This window comes from Lissotriton helveticus, chromosome 7 (genome assembly GCF_964261635.1).
Source record: "Lissotriton helveticus chromosome 7, aLisHel1.1, whole genome shotgun sequence".
Lineage (NCBI taxonomy): Eukaryota > Metazoa > Chordata > Amphibia > Caudata > Salamandridae > Lissotriton > Lissotriton helveticus.
Window position 1 is genome coordinate 472,583,931 of NC_136068.1, and position 21,062 is coordinate 472,604,992.

At 46.4% G+C, this 21,062-nt stretch overlaps 1 protein-coding gene across 1 annotated transcript in view; it reads left to right on the forward strand.

Moving 5' to 3' along the window:
- Positions 1-21,062, forward strand: part of LOC144768630 (serine/threonine-protein kinase NLK2-like) — a 329,305-nt gene that overhangs the window by 236,586 nt on the left and 71,657 nt on the right. The window contains exon 9 of the mRNA XM_078652439.1: positions 17,599-17,797. Within this exon, the coding sequence (XP_078508565.1) occupies positions 17,599-17,797 (199 nt within the window). The remainder of the gene's footprint in view (positions 1-17,598; positions 17,798-21,062) is intronic.

Sequence of the window (21,062 nt, forward strand, 5' to 3'; positions counted from 1 at the left end):
ACGACGAGCAACAGCCCATCCCAGATACTTCTCCATACCCAACAAAACAGTCACTTACAGACGACACAATCATGTTTAATCAGCTTATAGATAGGGCAGCTAAATATCACAAGGTAGATATGCACACTGACCCTATAGGTGGAAGATTTCTTGTTCGACCCCTTCCCCACTTCTGAGAAAAATGTCAAAACTCTATCAATGCTTAAAGGGGTACTCAAGCTAGGGCACGAGTGCTCAATCCAAGAATTGAGAAAAAATATAAGGCAGCACCAGCAGACCCTACTTGTATAAAACAACAGTTGCCTTTAGATTCTTTAGTCGTTGCAAACGCTCGTAAACGAGCCAATTCGCAAACGGGAGACGCTCACCCTCCTGATAAAGAATCTAAAATTTTAGAAGCATCAGGAAAAACAGTAGCTTCACAAGCTGCTAATTCTTGGAGAATCGTTAATAGACAAGCTCTATTAGCAAGATATGATAGAGCACACTACGACCAACTCAAAACTCTAATGCAACACCTACCAGAACCCTTTAAGGCGCAGGCCAACAACCTCATTCAGGAAGGCAAATTCATAACAAACGCCTCCATCAAATGCGCGCTAGACGCAGCCGATACTTCGGCCAGGTCTATCAACACCAGCGTTATACTGCGCAGACACGCATGGTTACGCATATCTGGATTTAAGAACGAGGTGCAATGCACCATCCTCAATCAGCCAGTAAACCAAGACTTTCTGTTTGGCCCTGCAGTTGACACCATTTTAGATAAAATGAAAACAGACACTGAAACTGCCAAATCAATGGGGGCGCTTCAGTTCCAACAACACCGGGGCTCCTTTCGTCGCTCCTCATATAGAGGTGCAGGAAGGGGCAGAACTTCGCAAAGCTTCTCCACGTCAAATACCCAGAGCACTTTTAATAAATACTCCAATAGAGGAGGTTACAGAGGAAACAATAATAAGGGCAGAGGATGTGGAGGCAATAACACCAGAGCCTCCACTGCCACCAAACAGTGACTTCACCACACTCCCTCCAGAACACACAACACCTGTCGGAGGCATAATCAATCCGTTCCTACCTGTCTGGAACGCAATTACCACAGACAGGTGGGTGAGACAAATTATCCAGTATGGTTATTGCCTGGAACTCACTTCTACTCCAGCCAACATACCACCCAAACACCGTCCTATGTCCAAAGAGCCCATAACACTGTTACAGCAAGAGGTCCAATCCATGCTACAAAAGGGCGCCATAGAGCCAGTCCCTTTTCAACACCAAGGAACAGGAGTATATTCTCTATACTTCCTAATTCCCAAAAAGGACTGGTCGCTCAGACCCATTTTGGACCTCTGATCTCTGAACCAATACATACTATCAGAGCACTTCCATATGATAACCTTACAACAAGTTCTCCCACTGCTTCAGCAGGGCGACTTCCTTGCAACATTAGACCTCAAAGACGCATACTTCCACATTCCTATACACCCAGCTCACAGGAAATATCTCAGGTTCACAATACAAGAACAACACTATCAATTCAAAGTTCTCCCCTTTGGAGTAACTACAGCTCCAAGGGTGTTCACCAAGTGCCTAGCTGTAGTGGCAGCACACCACAGGTGGCAACACATCCACGTGTTTCCCTATCTCGACGATTGGCTCATAAAAGCCAAGTCAGACATCCAATGTGCAAGTCATACGTCTCAAACCCTCCAGCTGCTGCAGTCTGGGTTTCTCAATAAATTACCCAAAATCTCATCTGCAACCCTCCCACATACAACAATATCTGGGAGCTACAATAGATACATCAGTAGCAAAGGCATATCCCAATCCAGTCAGGATAGCCAACATGCAGACACTAATCCAAAGGTTTCAGCCACAACACTCCCTACCAGCTAGTGTTCATGCAACTCATAGGCATGATGGCCTCCTGCATATTCATTGTCCCCCATGCCAGACTTCAAATGTGTCCATTAAAAGAATACCTAGCAAGGCAGTGGAACCAGGCTCAAGGACAACTAAAAGACCTAGTGTTGGTAGACAGTCGCGCATACAGCTCTCTGCAGTGGTGGAATCCACAAAACCTTTCCACGGGGCGACTGTTCCAAGAGCCAGTTCCACAAGTAGTATTGACAGCGGACGCATCACTGACAGGATGGGGAGCCCACCTACATCAATACACAGTCCAGGGATTCTGGACAGTCAAGCAAAAGACACTGCATATCAACCACTTAGAGTTGCTAGCAGTTTTTCTGGCACTGAAAGCGTTCCAAAACCACATATACAACAAAGCGGTGTTGATCCGGATGGACAACATGACAGCCATGTATTACATCCAAAAACAGGGAGGGACTCACTCTCTACAGCTTTCCCACTTAGCGCAGAGCATATGGAAGTGGGCAATTCCAAAGAACATCTTTCTCCTAGCACAACACCTGCCAGGGAAAGACAATCAAATAGCAGATCTGTTAAGCAGACACAGCCAACAGATACACGAATGGGAGATTCATCCTCAAGCTCTCCAACCATTCTTCCAAGAATGGGGGCATCCAGAAATAGATCTGTTTGCCACGAACGAAAACTCCAAATGCCAGTACTTTGCCGCCAGGTTCCAACATCCGTTGTCACAGGGCAATGCGATATGGATGATCTGGTCCGGCAGATTTGCGTACGCTTTTCCACCAGCCCCACTGATTCCGCTAGTGGCACGCAAACTACGTCAGCAGTCTCTGACACTGATCCTGGTTGCTCCAACATGGGCCAGACAACCATGGTACACAACATTCCTAGAACTCTCCGTGGTTCCACACCAAAGACTGCGTCTATCGCCACATCTCCTAACTCAGAACCATGGAGAAATCAGGCACCCAGATCCCAATAAACTGAACCTAGCGATCTGGCTCCTGAAGTCTTAGAATTTGGATATCTCAATTTGCCTCCTGATTGCATGAACATTATCAAAGAGGCAAGACGCCCAACCACTAGAGCATGCTATGCAGCCAAATGGAAAAGATTTGTAATTTATTGCAACAATAACCAAATCAATCCATTAGACGCTTCAGTACAAAACATTATCTGTTACCTGTTGCATCTTCAAAGATGCAATCTAGCATACTCTTCAATAAGACTTCATCTTGCAGCTATAGCAGCTTACCTCCAAAACAGACAACACCTGTCTCTGTTCAGAGTTCCAGCAATCAAGGCTTTCATGGAAGGGCTCAAACGGATAATCCCTCCCAAACATCCACCTTCACCGGTCTGGAACTTAAATATAGTACTTACCAGACTTATGGGACCTCCTTTTGAACCACTCCACTCATGTGAACTGCAATTTCTGACATGGAAGGTGGCTTTTTTAATTGCCATTACTTCACTCAGACGAGTAAGTGAGTTACAGGCTTTAACTATTCAGGAACCTTACATGCAAATAAGGTGGTACTACGTACTAACCCTAAATTCATGCCAAAGGTCATTTCCACTTTCCATATCAATCAGTCCATTGAACTGCCCGTTTTCTTCCAAAACCCGCAGTCAGTAGCTGAAAGAGCCTTACACACACTAGATGTAAGAAGAGCTCTGTTATATTACATTGACAGAACTAAACCATTCAGAAAGACAAAGCAACTGTTTGTTGCTTTCTCACCACAACATAAAGGTAACCCCATCTCTAAATCAGGAATAGCTAGATGGATAGTTAAATGCATTCAAATATGCTACCACAAAGCTAAATGCACTCTAACAGTACCCCCAAGAGCACACTGCACGCGCAAAATGGGGGCATCCGTGGCTTTCCTGGGAAACATTCCACTAGAAGACATCTGTAAGGCAGCCACATGCACTACAATACACACTTTGACCAAACACTATTGTGTAGATGTGCAAGCAAAGCAGCAAGCTGCTGTAGGCCAAGCTGTCCTCAAAACTCTTTTTCAAACTGCTGCAGCTGGGACAGGCGTCCACCGCTAGAGGAGGTACTGCTATACAGTCTATGCAGAGATATGAATTCAGCATCCCACATGCCTCGAACGAAAAATTCTACTTACCAGTATGCATCTGTTCTTGGCATGTAGGGCTGCTGACATTCATATCGCCCACCCTCCTCCCCGGGGCCTGTCGCAGCTGCAGGGTTTCTTTGCATGGTCATCTTTACTCTACTATACTCTATCTTTGCCACAATGGCGAAAGACAATCTAAGGAAGCAGTGGATGCCCATGTGCACTATGGTCCAAGGGAGGAGTCACCTATCTCGTGATACTTCGAAGACTCTTCCAAGACAACAAAGTGCAATCATCCAGAGCCAACACTAGGCTGCGATCTATGCAAAGATATTAATGTCAGCAGCCCTACATGCCAAAAACAGATGCATACTGGTAAGTAGCATTTTCTTATCAATATACTGAGTTGGGTTACAGTTATGGTACTTAAAAAAAGACCAAATCACCATCACATAAAGCGACCCATCATGCCCTTCATATTAATATCTAGTGTGTTGACCCCCTGGTCTGGAAGCTCAGTGTCCGTATTCTTGCCTACCTACTGGTTACTGCATGTGTTCTTATAACGAACAACTCATGTATATCTTCTCATTGAAACGTTACGGACTCATGGTGTTAAACTTCTTTAACTAGTTAATTTCTGTTTGTGGCATCATTTTTGCATGATCCACGCCTAGCTCGATTGTCTCTAATACCAAAAATCTCACCTGAGCGATATTGTCTCTTCTCCAGCCAATGTATCACCAGATTAGAGTTTGTGTTTTTATTTCAGATCATGCTTTTATGTTCCGTGATCCTTATTTTTTTAATTTTATTTTCTGGCTTGCCGATATACAGCATTCCACATAGGCAATGTATGCCGTATGACATTGGCCGTATTGCAGTTTGCTGAGTGTTTCACCTTCACTGCCTCCCCTGTCCTGGGGTGAGCAATGCTTTTGCCTGTAATAACATTATTTCAGTGGATGCAATTATGGCATTTTCTGATACATTCTGTTAGATTCTGTAAACTGTATTTTTATGACAACCGTTCTTTAAGGTTTCTCGTTCTGGTGTGAGCAAAAAGGGGTCTGTGTTTTAGTACATCTTTGAAATCTGGCTCGTTCTGCAGTAATTCCTACTGCTTATGCATCAGTTTCTTTATAGTTCTAGACTTAGTGGAGAATTTAAACACAAATACAATTTGACCTGGGTAATCCTGGTTTAAGTATCTTTTTGGTATGTCTGATAAAGCAAACTTGCACGTTTCTGTGTTTGAAGAAATTCTTTTGACTCATCATTTGAGAATATGGGAGATTTTCCGTCAGGCAGACTTGTACACACTGGTTTTCAAATCTGTTGGTTTTTTCCACCCATACATCCAAAAATGCTAAACTCTTATCACTGATAGTATGAAAATTGAATCCGGTTGTTCCTGATGTTCAAAGCCATGATGTATTTAACAAGTTTAGCTTCAGTGTTAAGCCAAATCAAAAAGATATTGACAATAACTGCAGTAGAAGACCAAATCTTCTCTTCACTCTGGGTCTGAAAAAATTTAATCCTGCTCAAACTTGGCCATGAAAATGTTAGCATTCACAGGTGCCCCCGAAACCCATTGATATGCCACTGATTTATACAAAGAAATCCTCTTCCCATTTGAAATAACTGTGTTGCAAGCAGAATTGTAGAATTTTTAAAACAAACTCTTTATTGGGTGTCGTATTTGGTTGATTTAGAAATGCCCACTCTATGGCTTCCAATCCTACTTGTAGTGGAATGTATTTATACAAAGAGTTAACATTGATAGTGCACAACCACCATTTGTCAATATCTACTGAGGTTAAATTGTCCAATCATAGTAAAAAATCTGTGGTGTCTTGCACATAGAACCGCCATGACTTCACCATGGATTGTAAGAAGTGATCAACATGCTTTGCCAGTGGTTCAAACAACGAGCAGCAGCCGGAAACAATTGGTCTAGGATCCACTATGTTTTTGTGGATTTTGGGTAGCATGTATAAATGCGGTCGTCTTGGGTGCTGTGTGCTTAAGAATGCCAGAGCTCTTGTGTTGATCCAATCCATATCCAACGCCTTGTCCAACATATTCGTTAAGATGTCAACAATTTCTTTGTAGGATCTTTATTTAATTTCAAGTAAGTTGATTCATCCATAGCAGGTTTCAATTTTTTTGTGTAGTAACTGCGGTCCATGACTATTAAAGCGCCCTCTTTATCCGCTTTCTGAAATGTTAATTGCTGATTTTTGGAAAGATTCCTCAAGATGCATCTCTGATTTAGCTAGATTGTAGCCTTTGTTGGATTTAAAATTCAGATTACTTAAATCTTTTTTGATCGAAACGTCAAAGGCGTGTATTTTGATGAGGCTGCAGGCGTCAACAGGGAACCTTGGAGGTGACGCCCCTCTGGTTTGGAGGTCAGAACCGCTGGGGTACAACTTCTGTGCGGATGGACCCTCTGGACACAGGTCATGGACGACGGGTACAGAGGTAAGTCCTGGAGTAGGATTTCCTGGTCCTGCAGGGTCTGGGTCTTCTTTTGTGGACATGGCCACTGTCCTCTGGAGTCTCAAGTCTTTATTGAAGTGGTGTACCAGTACTCACCACATCTGGTGGTGGAGGCTCCTTTTTTTTTTTTTTTTTTTTTTGAGATGTCGTTTTCTTGGGAGCTGCAGGCAGGCCTGTGGGGCTGGGGTCAAGTCAGTTGGGCCTTGAGTTTTCACTGGCTCAACGTCTTTGGGATTCCAATCTTCTTAAGTCATCAAGAACTGGGTTTAGGGCTGCCCCCTAAATACTGTATTTAGCGGTCTTTTTGGGGGTCCTGAGGTAGTAGCCAATCGGCTACTGACCTTAGGGCGACTGCACCCTCAGTGTGCTCACCCCACATGGAGGAGGGGTAACAATCCCTAAACTTAATTGGAAGGTGCCTGCCATCTGCAAGATGGCGGGCCGTGAATAGTGATCGCCACCTCGCCTCCCCCACATGAGGGGTGGGGTTGGCAGAGGTGGGCACACCTTCTGGGCTGTTCTAACTTTTCCCTCCTGTCTTCCCTCATGGCACACTCAGACACCCCAGCCTTCACCAGGTCAACCTTGCTATTTGGCTCCTGAGATATTAGAGTTTGGTTACCTCAACCTACCGGAAGAATGTATGTCTTTTCTCAAGGAGGCCCACTACCAGAGCCAGCTACACAGCCAAATGGAATTGGTTTGTCCACTACCGTCTCCTAAACAATCCTCTCACAGCAGCTGTACAGGGCATTGTTTGTTACCCCCTTCACCTACAAAGGTCATGCCTCGCCTACACTTCATTCGATGGCTGCCATAGCCACCTGCTTACTGAATAGACAGCCGATTTTATTGTTCAAAATACCAGTCATTAAGAATTTCATGTAAGGCCTCAAACCGATTATCCCACCCAGGGCGCCTACTCCTCTGGTGTGGAATCTTAATATAGTTCTCAAGAGCTCTCCTTTTAAACCGCTGCACTCTTGCCCACTGCAATTCCTTTCCTGGAAGGTGATTTTCCTTATAATCAACACTTCCTCAGACGAGTGAGTGCGATACATTCTCTTACCTTGTAAGAGCCTTTATTTCAAGTCCATCAAGGTAGAGTGGTTCTCAAAACCAATCCAAATTCCTCCCGAAGGTAAAGTCCTGTTTTCACCTTAATCAGACAGTCGAGTGCCCAGTCTTTCTTCCACACCTAAAGACCGTCGTGGAAAGCGCTCTACTTACTTTAGATGTCAAGAGAGCCCTAATGTACTATATTGACAAAAAATAACCCTCCCGTAAGACACAACAGCTGTTTGAGTCCCATTCCAAGCCGCACAAAGGGCGTGCCATTTTAAATGGAGGTGTGGCACTTTGACTGTTAAAGTACATGCATACTTGCAATGCTAAAGCTAGAAGAAGCCTGCCCGGGCCACCAAACCTCATTCCACTTGAATAAAAGGGGTATGTGTAGCTTTCTTGGGTAACATAACCCTGACATCTGAAAAGCTACTTGGTCCACCCCTCATATCTTTACCAAAAACCCCTGTGTAGATGTCCTGGTCATAGAGCAAGTTAATGTGGGCCAGGCTATCCTTTATACACTTTCCAGTCTTCTGCAACATCCCCAGGCTAAGCCACTTCTTTTAAAAGGACCACTTTACAGTCTATGCACAGCATGTGTATCTATAGCATCACATACCACGAACGGAAAATGTTACTTTCTGTTCTCTTCCAGGGGATCCTCATCAATAGTCATAAGCACTGAATATTCCCGCCCATGTGCGGGACCCCGGAAACAATATAAAAATATATATGTAAAAAACACATATATCTAGCTCCACATATATGTATGTACATATATTATTTTTCTCATACCAATGCAGCCCCAAAAAGAGGCTAACACAATGTAAAAACCTTGTACATGTACTGCAATTATAAAGGAAACAAAAAACACATTAAATCAAATATCCTTTGAATTTTGTGTTTTAATGAGTAAAACCACTCATAACTCCTGAAAATTGCTCATAAAAAGACATTGTTCGTCTCCGGCTGCATTGAAAAGCAATAACATAGAAAATGAAAGCATTTTCAACAAAAACTGGCACTGTGCCTTTAAGGCAGCCCTGAACCCAGGCTTCCCATCATGCCTCAGGGGTGACAGTTAGGTCAGTTGTTCTTTCCGGCTCCTTCTGTCCCTGGTTAACAGCTCCCACCTTTTTTTGACTTTGTCAGAATTACTTGGTGTTTTCTTCAATTTTTTTATCTCAATCGACGGGTTTTTACCCTAGAGAGATAGTTGTACCTTTTTTGGGCTCAAAAGAGGTTAATTTTTTGTCAAAAATGCCTAATGCTCTTTTTGACACCTGCCCTGCCTGTGGTCATAAGAAGGCTTGGTCAGATACACATCCTGTGTGTATTCGCTGTCTACCTGACTCTCATGAGGTAACATCTTATGTCCACCGCCAGTCCTTGTCATCCAGAACTATCAAGGACAGAGAAAGAAGCAGGATTTATGGACTTTCTGAGAGAGGTAGGTCTCCAAAGAGACTTATGAAGCGGTCGACGTCGAAAAAAGTTCCGACCTGCTCTCCTTCGGCGTCTGGATCGGCGTCGAGGTCTCCAACGACGAAGAAGCTGAAGTCTTCAGCGTCGAAAGTCAAGAAAGCTCCGCTGCCGTCAACCGGGCGATGTACAGCGTCGAGTGCAGCATCGAGAGAGAGATCTCTGTTGAAGCAGGGCGGCTCAACGTCGAGACCTCCGTCATTGAAGGCTCAGGTAGAGTTTTCGACGTCGAAGCCTCCACCGTCGCCTAGTCATCGGCGCTCGGCGTCGAGGCAGCCTCCGTCGTCGTCTGGCTATAGACGCTCGACGTCGAGGCATCCTCCGTCGTCGCCAGGTCATCAGCGATCGGCGTCGAGGCATCCCCCGTCGTCATGGGCGATCGGCGTCGAGGAAGCGATCGACCTCGAAGCATCCTTCGTCGTCGTCAGGTCATCGGCGATCGACGTTGAGGGATTCTCCGTCGACGACCCATCGGCATTCATCGTCGTCGAAGGACAATGGTGGTTCGACGTCGAAGATTCCTCCGTCGGCGTCACGCCATCGACGCTCAACGTCGAGGCATTCACAAACCTCGGCAGGACACTCGCCGTCGAGGGATGAGCAAAGTTCGACGTTGGAGAAGCCTGTATGGACTTCACCTCCTCGGAAGTCGATGTCGAGGCATGGAACTCCAGTGGTTCAGCCTCAGCCAGTGGCGCAGCAGTCTATAAGGTCGTCTGGATCTGCTTCAGCTGCGGAGGATGACCAGGGCTCTCAAGTGAGTGACAATCACGCTGCCAAGCGGAAGAGGTCTCCAGAACAGAGGGACTCTCGCGGTCGCTCCAGGTCTGCGGCTGGCTCAGGTTTGGACTCTGGCCCGGATGTAATTATTTATCAGTCGGGCAGTGAGGAATCCAGGCATTCGCAAAGGGATGCAACGCCTCCATCACACTCTCCAGTGAAAGATTTAGCGCAAAAGTCGCCTACTGTCTGACTTTCACGAGATGGTACAAGCCACTTCATCACTGGGCTACGGACAAGGAGACAGTGTATCGGATGCAGCAACCGCTCTCAAGTCCTAGAGAACGGTCACGCTCTCCGGTGAGGCAAAAAGAAAGATCACGCTCTCCAGTTCACCAGAGAGAAAGATCACGTCCCTCAGTTCGCCAGAGAGAAAGATCACGCTCTCCTGCTCGCCGGAGGGAAAGATCACGCTCCCCAGTTCACTTGAGGGAAAGATCACGCTCCCCAGTTCGCCGGAGGGAAAGATCACGCTCCCCAGTTCGCCGGAGGGAAAGATCACGCTCCCCAGTTCGCCGGAGGGAAAGATCACGCTCCCCAGTTCGCCGGAGGGAAAGATCACGCTCCCCAGTTTGCCAGAGGGAAAGATCACGCTCCCCAGTTTGCCAGAGGGAAAGATCACGCTCCCCAGTTTGCCAGAGGGAAAGATCACGCTCCCCAGTTCGCCGGAGGGAAAGATCACGCTCCCCAGTTCGCCGGAGGGAAAGATCACGCTCCCCAGTTTGCCAGAGGGAAAGATCACGCTCCCCAGTTTGCCAGAGGGAAAGATCACGCTCCCCAGTTTGCCAGAGGGAAAGATCACGCTCCCCAGTTCGCCAGAGGGAAAGATCACGCTCCCCAGTTCGCCAGAGGGAAAGATCACGCTCCCCAGTTCGCCAGAGGGAAAGATCACGCTCCCCAGTTCGCCAGAGGGAAAGATCACGCTCCCCAGTTCGCCAGAGGGAAAGATCACGCTCCCCAGTTCGCCAGAGGGAAAGATCACGCTCCCCAGTTCGCCAGAGGGAAAGATCACGCTCCCCAGTTCGCCAGAGGGAAAGATCACGCTCCCCAGTGCGCCAGAGGGAAAGATCACGCTCCCCAGTGCGCCAGAGGGAACGATCGTGCTCCAGGGTGCGAACCAGCAGGCGTAGATCACGATCAAGAAGCACAAGGAGAGACCGAAGAACTCCTTCTACTTCTTCCTCGACCCGCTCTCACAGAAACTACTCTCCTACCCTAACAGACTCTCCTTCAACGAGGGTATCTCCAATTGATGATATCTTCACTTTTCAGGGCATACTTGGTAGAGGAGCTCTTAAGCTGGGAGTTGCATTAAAAGCTCCGCAGATCAAGACCTCAATAATTTTTTTAACACTACAGCATAGATCTGCACCCAAACCTCTTCTGCCTTTGGTGCCGGGGATTATAGAGCCAGTTATGGACATCTTTTTAACCCCAGCGACGGTCAAGGCGGCTCCGGCAAGGATTCTTAAAAAGTACAAATCTCCAGAGGACGATCCGCTATTCCTCGGAGCTGATCCTCCCCCAGACTCGGTGATTATCGCGGCGGCGAGGAAGTCCAATGCAGTCGCCTCATCCTCCACTGTTCCTCCGGATAAGGACAGTAAGATTCAAGACTCGTGGGGAAGGCGGGTCTGCAATACATCAGCAGCTTTTCTCAAGGTTGCCAATGCGGAAGCCCTCTTGGGGTGTTATGACCGATCCCTGTGGGATTCTCTGCAGCGTTTTGTGGAGAAACTCCCAGCAGAGGATCGTAAGGACTTTGAGGAAATCCTCCTGGAAGGCAGTCAAGTCTCCAACCAGGTGATAAGCGCCGCAGCGGATGGGGCTACCCTAGCAGCTCATGGGTATGCTCATGGGGTAACAGCAAGGAGGTCATCATGGTTGCGCCTAACGGCGTTAAAACCAGAAGCCCAAGCGCGCATATTGAACTTACCTTTTTCAGGTACTTCATTGTTTGGCACAAGTGCAGACGAAGAAATGCAGCGCATGAAGGCAGAGCTGGAAACTCTCAAGGCGGTGGGTCTTGAGAAGAAGAAGGAGTTAAAGAAGAAATTTCGCTCCTTCAACAAGGGCTCTACAAAGCAGCGGGTTCAAACCCGAACTGGCAGAAGAGCCACGATCAGCAGGGGCAGCAAAAGTCCCAGTATAAAGGCAAGCGTAATTACAAGGGAGGAAATAATCAGCGCCAAGGCAACAACACTGGCAAGGCTCAAGCCAAGCAATGAGGCGTCTCTTCCCCCAGCGCCGTGCACCACTCCAGTGGGGGGGAAGCCTGGCAAAACATTTGAAAGAGTGGCAAAGCATCACAAAAGACAGATGGGTGTTGTCAACGCTTCAGAATGGGTACTGTCTTCGTTTCAATCGTCTGCCTCCACCGGTCCCCCCGATGTCCACATCAAATCATCAGCTGCACCTACTGCAAAGAGAAGTCACCACTCTACTCGAAAAGTAAGCTATCGAGGGAGTTCCGGTTTCTCAAAGGGGAAAAGGGGTGTACTCCCGTTATTTTCTGGTAAAGAAAAAAGGACAGAAGGCAGAATACAGACCCATCCTGGACTTGCTAACACTAAATCTGCACGTCAAAAAGGAAAGATTCCGCATGTTGGTGCTTCACCAAATATATCCACATCTCAGGAAGGGAGATTGGATGTGTTCGCTGGACCTTCAAGATGCTTATTTTCATGTTCCAATACACCCCGGTCACAGAAGATTTCTTCGGTTCAGGGTGGGGACCTCCCACTATCAGTTCAAAGTCCTACCGTTTGGGTTGAAGTCGGCCCCTCGGGTGTTCACGAAGTGTGTTGCAGTGGTGGCAGCTGCTCTACTCCGCAGAGGGGTCTTCGTGTATCCATACTTGGACGATTGGCTGGTGAAAGGTCCTTCCCCAGTCAGCGTAAGAAATCAGTTCGAAACTTGTATACAGCTCTGCCAGAGACTAGGGCTACATGTCAACTTCGGAAAGTCAGTCATTCAACCCACCCAGAGGATCCACTTCCTTGGAGCTCTGCTAGGCTCCGAAGCAGGAAAAGTGTTTCCTTCGGAGGAGAGACCATCATCAATCGCCCAGAAATGTCAACTGATTCTTCGCGGCAAGGCTCAGAAAGTGCGCAGGATTGCCTCCCTGCTAGGGTCGATGGCGTCTTGCATCTTCCTGGTCCCGAATGCCAGACTTCGAATGCGTCCTCTTCAGCAGGATCTGGAGGACAAGTGGTACCAGCAATCGGCTCGCTGGGACGATCACATCACCATCTCAGTCGCAGCTCGAGCTTCTTTTCCGTGGTGGACAAAAGCTCAGAATATGCAGGTGGGAGTCCTGTTCCACCAACCTCCCCCTGTACAAACACTGATCACGGACGCTTCCCTTCTGGGCTGGGGAGCGCACATGGGCCCCCTGCAGGTGCAAGGTCAGTGGTCACACAAGGAAAGCACTTACCATATCAACATGCTGGAGCTGAGAGCAGTGTACACCTAGCTCTCAAAGCGTTCCTCCCCTCAATCCAAGAGACATCTGTGCTAGTACAGACGGACAACACCACCACGATGTACTACTTGAACAAGCAGGGGGGAACGCGCTCCCGGATGTTGTCATTGGAAGCGCAGAGGATCTGGCATTGGCTTCTGGCTCGCGGGCTATCTGTCACGGCGGTTCACCTTCCAGGAGAGCAAAACGTGAGGGCAGACGCTCTAAGCCATCATTTCGACGACAAAGAAGACTGGGTTCCTCACGACGAAGTGGTAGAAGAACTTTTTCATTCCTGGGGTCGTCCCACTATAGACCTGTTCGCAGACGACCAAAACGCCAAATGCCGAAGCTTCGCCTCCAGGTTCCACCGGCCAGGCTCGAGAGGGAATGCTCTTTTGATCGACTGGTCAAACGAATTTGTGTACGCCTTTCCACCTCTCCCGTTGATTCCGAAGGTGGTGAGCAAGCTAACACACTCGTGCACAACAATGATTCTGATTTCTCCCGATTGGCCGAGACAGTGGTGGTACACGGACCTGCTTCATCTGTCAGTGACTCCTCACAAGAGACTGCCATGCAGGCCGGATCTGTTGTCCAAGATGGACGGGAGGATCTTCCATCCCAACCTTCCGTCACTGAGCTTGGCAGCATGGCTCCTGAGGTCATCCAATATGGCCATCTAGGATTGCCAGAGGACTGCATGTTCATTCTGAAAGAGGCAAGGCGTCCTTCCACCAGACATTCGTATGCATGCAAGTGGAAGAGATTCTATATGTGGTGTATACAGAATAGTCATGATCCGATCAAATGTCAAGAAGAAGCAGTTCTTCCTTATTTGTTGCATCTGGCTAAAGCAGGTTTAAAATGTAATTCCATCAAGGTGCACCTAGCGGCCATGACGGCTTATAGGCGGTCACCTTCTCAAACCTCTTTTTTCCAGCTAGCATCTGTCAAGGACTTCCTGCAAGGGTTGAAAAAAGTATACCCTCCAGTGCGTCCTCCTTCTCCACCCTGAGAGTTGAACTTGGTGCTATCAAAGTTAATGGGATCTACTTTTGAACCCATTCACAAAGCTACTTTACAACATCTTTCATGGAAAGCGGCTTTTTTGGTGGCTATCACGTCAGCTCGCAGAGTGAGCGAGATTCAAGCCCTCTGTGCATCGGAACCCTATACGGTGTTCCATATAAATAGGCTGGTGCTACGGACGCATCCATCTTTTCTGCCTAAAGTGGTGTCTGATTTTCATGTAAATCAGACCATTTCTCTGCCCACTTTTTTCCCAACCCCTCTACTCCAGCTGAGAGGGCTCTGCATTCTTTAGACCTGAAAGGGGTTTTAAAATTCTATCTTGACCGGTCTAAAGTGATTCGTCATTCTGATCATCTTTTTGTTAACTATTGATCGATCAGGACAGGCCTTGCTGCCTCAAAACGTTCCATTTCCAGATGGATCGTTTCATGTATTAAACTTGCTTACCAGCTAGCGCAAAAACCCCTGGGGTTCTCTCCCAAGGCGCATTCCACCAGGGGAAGAGCTGCAACTGCGGCTTTTCTCAATAATGTGCCCATGTCTGAGATCTGTAAGGCGGCGACGTGGCGGTCCGTCCATACATTTACCAGACATTATTGTCTTGATTCTGACACGAGAGCAGATACCCAAGTAGGCCAAGCCTCCTTGCGGAATCTGTTTAACAGCCAGTCTGGGCTGTGATGTTGGGTCTTTTAAGGTAGAAGATGTACTTCTCATTTACCTGCAGGTGGTTGTTGGGCTTGCTATTCTATTCAGTGCTTATGACTATTGATGAGGATCCCCTGGAAGAGAAGGATAAGTTACTTACCTGTAATCCTAGTTCTCTTCCAGGGGTATCCTCATCAAAGTTATAAGCAACCCACCCGCTTCCCCAGGTAAATGAGAGCTGTACGTTTTCATATTTGTATTTAGCCCTGACATCAGGGTTATGCAAAGAACAACTGACCTAACTGTCACCCCTGAGGCATGATGAGAAGCCTGGGTTCAGGGCTGCCTTAAAGGCACAATGCCAGTTTTTGTTGAAAATGCTTTCATTTTCTGTTATTGCTTTTCAATGCAGCCTGAGACTAACAATGTCTTTTTATGAGCAATTTTCAGGAGTTATGAGTGGTTTTACTAATTAAAACACAAAATTCAAAGGATATTTGATTTAATGTTTTTTGTTTCCTTTATAATTGCAGTACATGTACAAGGTTTTTACATTGTGTTAGCCTCTTTTTAGGGCTGCATTGGTATGAGAAAAATAATATATGTACATACATATATGTGGAGCTAGATATATGTGTTTTTACATATATATTTTTATATTGTTTCCGGGGTCCCGCACATGGGCGGGAATATTCAGTGCTTATGACTTTGATGAGGATACCCCTGGAAGAGAACTAGGATTACAGGTAAGTAACTTATCCTTCTTGGCATGTAGTGCTGTAGATTTACACGGGCCCGCACTCCTTCCAGATCACCAGTGGATGTTGCAGATATTGTTTCCTTTTTTTATCTTTTCCTTTCGTTATCTTTAATGCATTGCTATGCATGATCATACTTGCTGTTTCTCTATGCTCCATCTCCAACCTCGCCCATTGTTCGGAAAAACACAATTTAACAATGTAGCTGATGCCCATGCACATTACAGCTAATAGGTGGAGTCATTAGGTCCCGACACTCAAAGATTTCTTTCAAAGAAAAAAATTGTGACATCCAAGCCCAGCACTAGATGGCGGAAGTGTGCACAGCATGTGAATCTATAGCACTACATGCCATGAACAAATGCCTACAGGGTAAATAAAATGTTCCTACTTACCTGCTACCACACTTGGGGGTCGATTAGGATGGCGGACGGACTTTGTCCGTCCGCCATCCTGTCTGTGGCAGGTACCGTCCGCCACAAGGGCGGAGGAACCGTGCCCCCAATTAGGATGCACCCGCCACAGTGGCGGGTGCATCCCGTATTTTTAGCATTGCGGCGGACTGTGCTTAAAGCACGGCCTGCAGCAATGCTAAAAAGGCATGCTGTGCGTTTCAAAGAACATGACAGGCACCGCGCGGTGCCTGCCATGTTGTACTTGGAAACGCAGGGGGGTACCCCCCATGTGCACCCCTTTCACCCTGGGGGCCCGCAACGGGCCCCCAAAGCAAAGACCGTATTCCTTTCCGTGGCAGCATTGCCGCCACGGAAAGGCATACCCCACAGCCCAGCCTAATATGGTTGGAGGTGTCTGATAGACACCGCCACCATATTGGAGCTTTTCCCGTGGCGGATAAGTGGCGGACGGTGTTTCTGATCGCCGTAGTCCCCCCCGCCATTGTAATATGGCGGGCGGGAAACTGAGAGCGGACGGGCACGGATGGCGGACGGATCTCCACAGCCTGCATGACAGTGGCGATCCGTCTGCCATCCTAATCGGCCCCATGGTTAGCACATTGTAGTATTGTAGATTCACATGTGAGCCACCCACCTCCCCTAGAATCCCCCAGATCATGCTACTGTTGCTTCCTTTCGTACCCAACACAAACATGCTTCATAGTTGCTGGACATTGTATGCATAATATATGGTGAAATGCACTTTCCCCCGCACATTGCACGTTTCAAGGACGGGATCACAAGTCCTACTTCGCACACAAGGAAACAAAAGATAGCACTGATGAAAAACAACTTGCAGGGGTTAGCGCCCAGCACTAGATAGCGGGAAATTTCACATCATGTGATCTACAACATTGCAACCTGCAAACCGAAAGTTGCAGGTAAGTAACGTTCCAACATCTCTGCCATTTATACGAATGTGTATCTTATAAGGATTGTTAAAATAGTGTCTTAAGCACCAGGAATGTTTTCTGAATTTGTAGATCTGCCTCTGCTTGCAGGATCTGAGAGCAGTCTTTTTAATCAACATTGACTTATAGATGTGTCTTAACACCCCAATGATGTATAGAAGAGATACATAATTTCCCTGGCATCAATACAGTCCTCTGAATTCATTAATCCAGAAACACTTTTTAAAAATGATTTAGTGATTATTTTTTTTTAAGTTGAAAGCTCTCATGATGGAGCAGCAAGGCTCCTCTGTTCACATTTTCGTGCATTTGTTGCTCATACTTATATCCTCTGAGAAATCTCTGCAACTTCTGACCTTTTCCAATTCTTGGTCTGCAGACCTTGGTGATCTTCAGCCTCTGTTTTGTATGCCCATCTGAATTTTCTGTCTTTCTAGGAGAAAGAGGGCTTGTGATCCCTGCACTGACACATTTTAGTTTTTGTTATTTACCTTGCAGCTGAAGCGGATCTCGGCCAAAGATGCCCTGGCGCATCCATATCTGGATGAGGGACGCCTGCGCTACCATACTTGCATGTGCATCTGCTGCTTCTCCATTGCCACTGGACGCGTCTACACTAGCGACTTTGAGCCCAGCGCCAGCCCCAAGTTTGATGACTCGTATGAGAAGAACCTCACCTCGGTCTGGCAGGTGAAAGGTCAGTAATTGACAAGTTTTGAGTGCACTTTTGGGTGGGAAAGGGGACTTTCTGTTCAGTGAAAGTGTTCTTTTCACCGTATAAGGTTTAGCTGTGTTTCTGGGAATGCTAGCATCTAAGCTTCCTGGCCAATTACCTTCAGCTAGGGGAAGTGCACGTTGCACTCAATGAGAACTGCAACTGAAAAATTATTAGGCTACCCCACCCACACATTTTTAGCTGGAGAGCAGCAATGCCCCTGCTGGATGAAGTGAGAATACCACTTGGAGGTCTGTTGCACTGGCCCCTATTTGTCAGTGTGAGCTTCAGCTGGAGAATAAGACTTTCAAAGTGAACCTGATGTAAACAAGGACTTTCTTTGCAGCAATAGGCACAAATCTCTGCAAAGGTTATGGTGAGTTTATTATTTAGCTTGGACGAGTGTTAATTCTTGCCTTAAAGGAGATCCTAAGCAGTTATCCTAATTGAAAAAGACCCAGTGTACATATCCATGGATTTTATTTGGAGAATATTTGCACACAACAAGGTTGAATGTATGTTTATTACTGCATTCATGATGGTTCCCTTGTTGGAAAGCTTAAGCTCAATACACAGAGTTATGGTGTTAAGTCAGTTATAAAGGCTGGGCTGGAGGACTGATTCCATTGGTCTGATCGGTTTAATATGAAAATTTACAGTAAACGCCTGTAGGTTTTATTATAACAAGAAACAGATCTTTAATGTAGGGGTTGTTTTTGCATCATGTTAAAACCTGCAGACATATGTTGTTACATGTAGTCTCACCGATTACTTTAGCAGACAAGGATTTGGGTGTGGATTTGATAATCCCTCAGGTTTGTAGAATTACACTGCAGTAATTGTTAGAATCTCTTTGGAAGGCTTTACAGGCCATTAATGAACTTGAAAACAAGACCGCCACCTCCTGATATGTTTAATTTTATTTGTTATCAATCATATTCTTGCCAACAAGTTTTCATTTTTCTACTTTTGTTTAACCGTATCTTCCATATGTTGTTGAGTTTGTGTGTATACTTGTAGTTATGTAAGTGGAAGAACACTAGAATGTATATGTGGGTTGATGAATGGATGCATGAGTTCAAAAATGAATATCAACGTCTTATATGGCACCTTACTGAGTGCCTAAAACATCAGTGATTGAAAAGGCACCTTCACTTATAAGCCAGACATATTGACATTGACAGTGCTAGTTTAATGCTGCCTTGCTTGTATGTTTTTATTTGATTGCCTCTCATGTCTTCCCACTCTCATTCCGCAAAATTTCGGGGATTGTCATTCATAGTTCTGAGCAGAGAATCCCCCACCCACATGCAGTACCACGAAATATTAGAAAGTGTCTATGTCATAACAGTGAAAATAAATGTGCCCCAATACCATGTTAAGAGCAAATACACTAATAAAGGCATATTTAGACACTGTTGACTGTGCAAAGGTCAAATTAATCCCCACACTACAGGAAAATTGACGAGAAAAATACTTTCTACTGCCTCATAGATTGCACGTTAAAATGAAAAAGTTCCTAGCTGTCGTAACGGAAAGTTTCAATTCTCTTAAGGACACGTAGGCAATGAGTCCTTGGGAAAAGAAAATATTTAATCCAATCAGGGCAGTGCATGTCCTTATAATAATCCTGGATGCTCTCTATCCCTCCTCTTACTTCCTGCAATCAGAGCCATCTTCTTCTAAAGTCACTCCTGCTTATTGGATTTTGCCCCTCCGAAAGAAAGGATAGTGTAAAATCTCTGGTGACCGATGGTCCGGATGCAATCTTTTAAGCAACATAATGGAAATATATACTGAAACGTATCTCATATGACAAGTCATAACGAGTCAACATATGCAAGAATTACATACAATTCAATTACCCAAGTACATAGAAAGTTTCATTCTTTGTTGAGTGAGCCTCCTAACCGCATTAGAGGTTTGGGTGGGCTAATCCTCGCCTCCGCGACCTTAATAGAATTGAAACTTTCCGTTGATAGCTAGGGAATTTTTAACTCTGTCAGGACCCGGAGGCGAGGATTTGGCTAGTTTAAAGCTTTTCCACTCCTAGTGCAGCCAGATTCGGGACCGGTTTAAAGTAACACCTTTTAAAGGAAGCCGCCAGGAAAATTACGACAGACATGGTCTGCCTCCAATGGATCCACTTGTCTCTAGAGACATTAACCCAACCATCTAGACAAGGCAAAACAGTATCTTTTATTTGTGTTGTCCGCCCAGGCTTCAGCAAGGGATTAAAGGATTGGAAAGTCCCAAGAAAGTTAAAGCAGAGCTGGAAACCAGATTTGAGATCCCCAGACCAGGGTGATCACCATCAGATTTGCCGTTTGTCTTCGGACTTGGATGGATAGCCTCATTATCATCGCAAAGGATGGAAAAGCATACCCCATCTCCGTGCTCCAATCCTGGAGAAATGTTTGTAGACACTGCATTGGGGTCCGGTCGCAAACTGCAATATCTGTCCAACTGGAAGTCCGACAGAGAGGCAAACAGATGTATGTAGAAGGGGCACCACCTGTCCTAAAGCTGCTCAAACACCCTCGGGTGTGGCCTCCAAAGGCTGACATCCTTCCAATTTGGGAAATGTCAATCCGCTACCTGGTTACACCTCCCCTGGAGGTGCTATGCCGACCCCGAGATCTGGTTGGTCAGGCAATATTTCCACATGGATTGCACCATTTCCTTCAGTCTTTAACCTTGCCCCCCCCCCCCCCCCCCCAGGTGCTTGACATGGCGCTCTGCCGCCACATTGTCCATTTTGTGAAGGACAGAACACTGAGCCTTTCCCTTGGTCCAACATTTGATCGAAAAAGAACCTGCCATTATTTCCAGGCGGATTATATGTAGGTTTGTTCTGCAGCAGTCACTTTTCCATCTGTGGCAAATTCTCTGCAGCGAGCTCCCCAACCCAATCCGCTGGCATACGATTCTGTCACATGATTGAGTTGGGAGCCGAAAATCGCCCGGCCATTCGAGGCTTCCATATGGGCAACACACCATTGCAGCTCCTCCGTCGCCTCCACTGAGACCGGAACTAATTGGGAGTATGTAAGACCCCTTTGAAGATGGGAAATATTCAGGTGTTGAAGTGCCTGATATTGCATGGGGCCTGGAAAGGTGGCCTGAATGGAGGAGGAAAGAAGCGTCACAATTCATGCTGACGTAGCGAAATCTGTGGTTTGGGAGTCCATTAGGAAACCCAGGAACTTCAGAGATTTGGATTGGCACAGTGAGGATTTCTCCTTGA